This window comes from Trematomus bernacchii, unplaced genomic scaffold (genome assembly GCF_902827165.1).
Source record: "Trematomus bernacchii unplaced genomic scaffold, fTreBer1.1, whole genome shotgun sequence".
Classification (NCBI taxonomy): Eukaryota; Metazoa; Chordata; class Actinopteri; order Perciformes; family Nototheniidae; genus Trematomus; species Trematomus bernacchii.
Window position 1 is genome coordinate 6,880,309 of NW_022988066.1, and position 7,049 is coordinate 6,887,357.

At 36.5% G+C, this 7,049-nt stretch overlaps 1 protein-coding gene across 1 annotated transcript; it reads right to left on the reverse strand.

Annotated features, from left to right (window-relative positions):
• Positions 1-1,854: 1,854 nt before the first annotated feature.
• On the reverse strand, positions 1,855-6,022 carry LOC117474533 (intelectin-like). Its single transcript, XM_034120364.1, is given in 9 exon segments — positions 1,855-2,143; positions 2,227-2,333; positions 2,624-2,645; positions 2,647-2,742; positions 3,782-3,940; positions 4,794-5,041; positions 5,173-5,301; positions 5,444-5,521; positions 6,016-6,022. Coding segments are annotated over 8 exon segments (981 nt in total). The 5' UTR covers positions 5,520-5,521; positions 6,016-6,022; the 3' UTR covers positions 1,855-1,999.
• Between the last annotated feature and the right edge of the window lie 1,027 nt (positions 6,023-7,049).

Genomic DNA, 7,049 nt, shown 5'->3' on the forward strand with positions numbered 1-7,049 from the left:
ACGTCCACAAGATTAAATGGAAATATAATACAAATATAATAAAAAAAATTAAAAAATTCGGCCTTGATGTTCACATTCATAATTAAGTAAAGATAACACCCTTTTCACCCCGGTTACATTTTCCATGTGCCCTGAGAGGCTCAGTGAGGTAAAGGACTCTGAGTGTTTAGATAGTTCACTTTAGTCTAAGTTATCACAGTGTGTCTCAAACGGTTTTATCACAATTTATGTAAACAAATATTTCCAAGGCACACCTTTATAATTATTAGGATAAATAAAAACAGGTTTGAAATCATTCCAATGTATACTATAGGACAGTAAACCAACAATATCCTTTAAAACTGGAGAGATTAAAAAATATGGATAAATAAATAAATAAATGTTAACTGGTAAAATAAGATATAAATGAACCAGCAAAAATCTTGCCTAGGGCAGCAAATTGGTCAGAACCGGCCCTGGTGTCATCCCCACAGCACCCCCCATTCGAAACATGTTCCCGCGGCTATGTACAACAATACGCCCAAGCTGCCCCTCCTTTAAAAAAATGACAGCTCGTATCTACCTCATTGTTTTGTTTTTAGAAAAACAAAAACTAGGTGTGTCTTGTTCTTGTTCTATCAGATGTTTAATGATTCAACATGTCTTTACACTTTCCTGTTTAGATTCTGCCTCGTGTTTGTTCTCATTGGGCCGTATGGAACAACATGTTCTATTCCAATGCTCAATTGCTCTAGGTCGGATTTCCTACTAACGTAATAGACACTTTGGACATTTATTAATCCTAGTAGATTGTGAGTCATCACTAGGCAAGGCGAGGCAAGTTTATTTATATAGCACCTTTCAACACAAAGCAATTCAAAGTGCTGTACACAAATATAAGACAATAAGATCCAACAACACTAACATGTGTAGTCAAATTTGTCTGAAAATGATTTAGAAATGTTGCTTCATTTGGATGGAAAATTTGCGAGGCGAAAATGTACCTCACTCTTAGTTTATGAAATCATCAACTCACTATATAAAAAAATGAAAATTGGCATCAACAGCACGAAAACAAAACCGGTTGTCAAAGTAGCAGCAAAAAGAGCCCAATGTGATGTACTGCCCGCTTGTTTGTTTGAGAGCTTGAACAACTACTGACAAGTGAAGAAATGCATGGATGAAATGTTGATGTGTGGTTCAGTTGCCTCTATATGCATTGAATACAAACTGATGATTATTTGCGATGTATTTATGTGAAGCAGTATTTTATTGGTGTTGCTGGTTAAGATAAGTATGATGTAACTATTTTATAGACTAATATGTAGCTTTATCAATAATGCCGTGCCCCTTTTTTTAAGCTATTTGTTTTGAATGTATAGTAGTGAAGTGGGAGTTTAAACTAACAGAGATTTATGCCCGGGCAGCCGAAAATATGTTTTGTGTGCACACTTTTGGGCCTTTGGGGACTCCGTAGAATCACCGCAGACAATTACATTTCAGGAAGTTACTTTGAAACTTGCATGTAAAGTTTCACGCTATGTTTTGCTAAATGAAAGTTAAAACGTTTCACTATCACTCATATCACTTTGTCTGATCTCTCTCTCTCTCTCTCTCTCTCTCTCTCTCTCTCTCTCTCTCTCTCTCTCTCTCTCTCTCTCACTCTCTCGCCCTGTAATGAGTTGATTCAACTTCTTAATGTCAGTCTAAACCACTGTGGGAGTTAGATTCTTTCACTAACATTATCTGTGTGTACAGGTCAGAGAATATCACAGAGGGGCTTTGAGCAACTGAAAGCATGATAAAGAAGTTTAAGACACTTTGAACTCAAATAGCTTCCTAAATGCAGTTTGATAACTAATGCAGTTTGATAACTAATATTAGTTGTTTTCTTTAATGGGCATATGCAGAAACACATGTCTTGTTTTTGTAACATAAGACATGCTGTGTCTTCAACTGTGATTGTTGGCTAGGCTGACATGTCATAAAATCCATAGCTGTGCATGTGCAAATAGTCCTCTCAGCGGTAGAAGAGTAAAACAGCAGCCTCAGTCATCTCTTTGGAGGCGCTCCAGCCTTGCTCCCTTCCCAATCTGTCCCAGTCAAATGATGGGAAGTCCCCACATTGATCAGTGAGGAAATAGCCCCCTCCCCCTATACAGTACTGGAGACACACAGAAGCAACAGTATGTGTAACAGTTGCTTTGTTGACAGACAGTAGAAGAGTGAAAATGGGTTGAGACTCACATGTTCAGTGTTGTAAGCACGGACCGGCTTGACCCCGGAGCAGATAGCCATGGCTGCACGTTCATTGTTTATTGCTCTGAATGTGATGAAACCTGGTTCAAACTCCCCTTATATATAATAAGAAAAATACACAATTAAAAAAAAAGTACCTTTGATTACAGCAGGACACATTTTGTTTAGTAAGTTGGTGTCTTCTATTTGGTCATTCAAGGATAACATTGTTATTAAACTTGGACATTAAAGATTTCATAATTCCTGTGTTTGGATTAAATGTATAAATTAATTGTTTTAGGAAATCTGCAACAATTAGTAATTAAAGTAATTAGTGATACACATGCTCATACATGATGGTTGAAAAGCTCTATATTATCTCCATTCCACTATATTAGAGTTTTACCTCTTGGATTGGGTCCATATAACATTTTTGGTGGACTCTTTGTCTCCATGGTCATACACAATGGGAATAGCTGGCCCTCTGTTGCCGGGGGAGCCAACGTTGTATCTTACTGGATATTGCTGGAAGATAAACGCAGCATGTAGTCGTAGTAAAATATTTTAGCCTGTAAAGTAGCAATATATGTTGTAGCAGGACAGGGGAAAAGTAAACACACTCCTACAGATTCCCTGAGAAAAATGGGAGAGGCTAATCAAGAGAGAAGCTGGAGGAAAACCAATCAAGGAAATGGCACCTGTGTGCTGTTAAAAGGAGGACAGCATGTCATTCAACAGAAAGAGAAAGAACCAAGAGGAAGTCGGATCCAGCAAGGAAGAAAGTGGATTCTTATGGACTTCATCAGAGAAATCAGGCTATTTTGGGGAGTTTTGCCACTGAACCCATGCTGTTGGGGGAACATTTAACTTTCCCCTTCCCAGTTAAACCCTGCAATCCGGTGATCTACTCTGGCCTGTCACCCTCAGATAAGTTATTCTCACTACACCAATATCATTTCCCCTCCTCTTGCACTCTACACCGAGAACTTTAACTCGGACTCGAACAGAACTTTACAACTATACTTTCACACATCCCTAACCCCTGAACTACACTCTTAAACTGAGTGACAAAGGACAAAAAATACTTCTTCCCCCCCACACTCACTCACAGTCAATCCCCATGATTTAAACAATCGTAGGCTCTCGGAGTCACATACTGTAAGTGATTGATGTTTTGTGAGTTAATGTGACTTATTTGTTTGTGGTTTATATATAAATGGATTACAATTGTTGATCGGTACACTGTACAAAAAGGTAAAGCTGGAAGCAATTAAAAAATATATATATACTGCCATGTTGCCTAATCTATAATAATACATTATGTTAATTATATTTGTACTTATCTGAATTTACTATTTGTTAATTATTTATTAAAATGCTTTTAAATATACCATGGAGTAGAAAAGTACAATACATACTCTGACATGGTGGATTAACAATATGAAGGAGCATAACATGGAAACACTCACATTAGACACAAATACCTACATTTTTCTTCATTAAATATAATTAGTCAGGTTCCACCGCTGTGATTTAACATAACACACAATGCACTACAAGTTACCATGAACATCTGAAAGAGGTTTCCTCCATACAGGCGCAGAAAGTGGGTCTCAGTGTGGTAGCGGAGGATGGCTGCCAGGTTCCAGTGCTCCAGTGGGACGTTGTTGGGAACGTGCCACACAGATATGTCTTCTGCCATGATATCATAGTAGCCTGGATTCTGTGGAGGTTACACACTACTGTCAAAATGGCAACTGTGGCTTAGATATCATATTGTTCATAAACAGCTGTGCTTGTGAGATAAAAAATAAATGTATGTGCAATATTTCAAGCTTGAAGTCCATGACGCTTTCTTTATCAGTTACAAAATGCAATTTTTTGCGCATTATAGTTGCTGAAAACACCGCTTTTTACTACACTTTAGTGGAGTTCTTTTCTGCTGGTTTTATTTTTGCTGATTGACCACATACACTCAGATACTGGCTATGCAAAACAGAAGGGGCTCATTATCATAAAAGAACGTTGCAAAAAGTGCTTTTTTATGTGTTTTTGAGGCAGTAAACAGCATATTCTTTAACAACAAAAGCACGGTAAAAACCGACGTTTCAAGCAATTCAAATATGCCAGTGTAACTAATAAGGGAAGCGTCATAAAAAGCAGCATTTTAAACTTTTCCGCGGACAAAACTGGTCAGCATGGGAGACCGTGCTTTCTCCTCCCTGGGTCCACGTCTGTAGAATCAGCTTCCAGAGAACATACGGACCTCTGCATCACTCTCAGTTTTTAGGAAATGCCTCAAGACCCACCTTTTCCACACCGCATTTTACTGACTGTCTTTTACTTTATTTATTTATTTATTTTTATTTTAAACCTTTTATGCTCTTAACCTTTTATTTTTATTTTTTATATTACCGTATTTTATTCAATATGCTCCTTTTAGATATATTTTTATTTTATTTGTTTTATTCTTTTTCCTTGTAGCTTTGTGAAGCACCTTGAGATGACGTTGTTTTTAAAGTGTGCTATATAAATCAAATGGAGAAAATGGCACTGATGGCTTTCCATACTAGTACCTTAAAATCATCCGAGGTGGCGCCCTCTGCTGCTCCAAAGGTGTTTCTGTTGGACCAGTTTCCGTCTCCATCTGGTAGGTTAGCATTGTTACCCTGTTGGCTGGACCAGCGATCTCCCACTGTGCACCGTCCATAGATGCTGTTCTCATGGACACTCGCCACCAGCGTCCAGCCGCCTCCAGCTGTGGTCATATCACAGAAAGTCTGATAGACCATGCCATTAGCAGTGGTCAGGAAGTACAACCCATCTGGAAATGTCATAGTTTTTATGAGTTAAAACATGTCTTCTAGGGAAGTTTTACAGTACACATTGAATTAATCAAATACTTTCATTTTAAATTGCACAAGAACATTTGTCTAATTTTCAAGTATTGCTTACCTTCATGTTCATTGTATCTGTCTATGATCTCCTTACAGCTCCTCGCAACATACGTGGACCTGTTCCTTAATTTCTCTAAATGTTCAAAGTTTGTCCCGAGGTTTAGAGACCTCTTAACATCCTTTGTGCCTGTGATGGTGAACACATACAGTATACTGAAAATGTTATTCAAAAATAATAAACAATATAATAGTAGTGATATGGAAAAGTACAGTGTATGAGCACAATATACTTTTGTACATGCAGTTATTGTGTTTTTCATTATCTTTACCTGTTTGTATAGAGGTGCAGAATCCATGTTTCACTGACAGCAAAACAACCAAAAACAAAACTGTGAAGCATAACATCTCTGTAAAAAAAACATATCAAATATATTAAACTAGATGCAATATGCTACTGTATAACACAAACAACAATTAATCTAAAAATCATTGTCATTTAGTTAGTAGATACAATTGTTTTATACAAAAGTCTTAAGGATTAAAAATGCAACAAAAGATTGTTTGTCTATAACAAATAACAAATTATTCCATGCCCTATAAATCACAAGGTGTAAAGTTTATATTTAACTATAAAAAGTCTAAGACAGAAATCACATTTTCAAATAAAATTGAAACCTTTAAAGATAAAAAAAAAAACACTAAAACATTTTATCAAAATCAAATCAATTAAAAAACATGTCACATTCATACAGTACATATAACTTCTCATGCATCTACAAATGTCCTTAAACTAACCAGTTCCAAGTGAAGAAAGTTGTCCTTGCTGATAACATAGCTGAGGCCCATATTTATGAATACTATATTACATTTAAAATCTTGGAAAATTACAATAAAAGCTTACTTGTATCATGAAAGAAGTCTCCGAGAGCATATGAAACTAAAATCTGAAGGATTAAAATCATATTAGAAAATGTTTTTAATTGCTGCACAATTTTCTAAACACCCGAAAGACATATAAAGTCAGTGTAGCAACAGAGACAATATTTCAGGTTTGTTAAAAATACTTCTTACCGACTGAAAATCACTGTGCTCTTTAACAGTATGACCAAATGTAGATGTTTACCTCAATAGAATTGCACTGTGTTACCCTGGAGAGTAAATCCTGTCCTGGGTAAAAGGACATCCACTTTGCAGTTATAACAGGATAACTTTCCGTGTGTGTAAACATATATATATTTGTTTTTCTTATTTCTCTCCTGTGAGAGCAAAGTTTACAATTTGAGCGAATCTGACCGGCACAGATCATTAATCATCAACCAAATGTTATTTTTACTGTTGCCACATTTTGAACTCTGTGTAACAAGATGCTTTCTTGTGTTGCGATTTCAACAAAATGTACAATCCTATAGTCTTTCACCTATAAATGGTTTTAATGATAGCACAGTCTTTATGAAACAGTGCTACATCTTGCTTGTTTGATAAGAGATACAATGCAAATACAATACTCAAGACCTCTAACACAAGAAATCATTTTGCCACTTAATTTCACTTTCCTGCAAGGGTGAACATACATATTCCTCTTGAATCCTCTTGAATGTATCAAGCTTATTTTCTGACCAGTAAGACACGAACCATGACAACTTTTTTTGTTTCTGTGTGTCCCTCTCTGAACTATTTTTAGAGGTTAGACAGACACTGTGAGACACGTTCACTAATAATTGAACTGCTTCAAACAGCAGCAGGAATGAGAACCGGCAGCCGTTGTGCTCCCAGCTGCACCAACATGTGACTGTCCGCTGGAAACATTTACTTCTTGATAATGAAGTCTCTTGATATAAAGGTGTGGCTTCATTTAGCCTCTTTACAACATGTGTCTAATGTCCTTTCTATAAAACCTTCAGAACACAAAACATTTCCCAAATTGGGATCAATAAA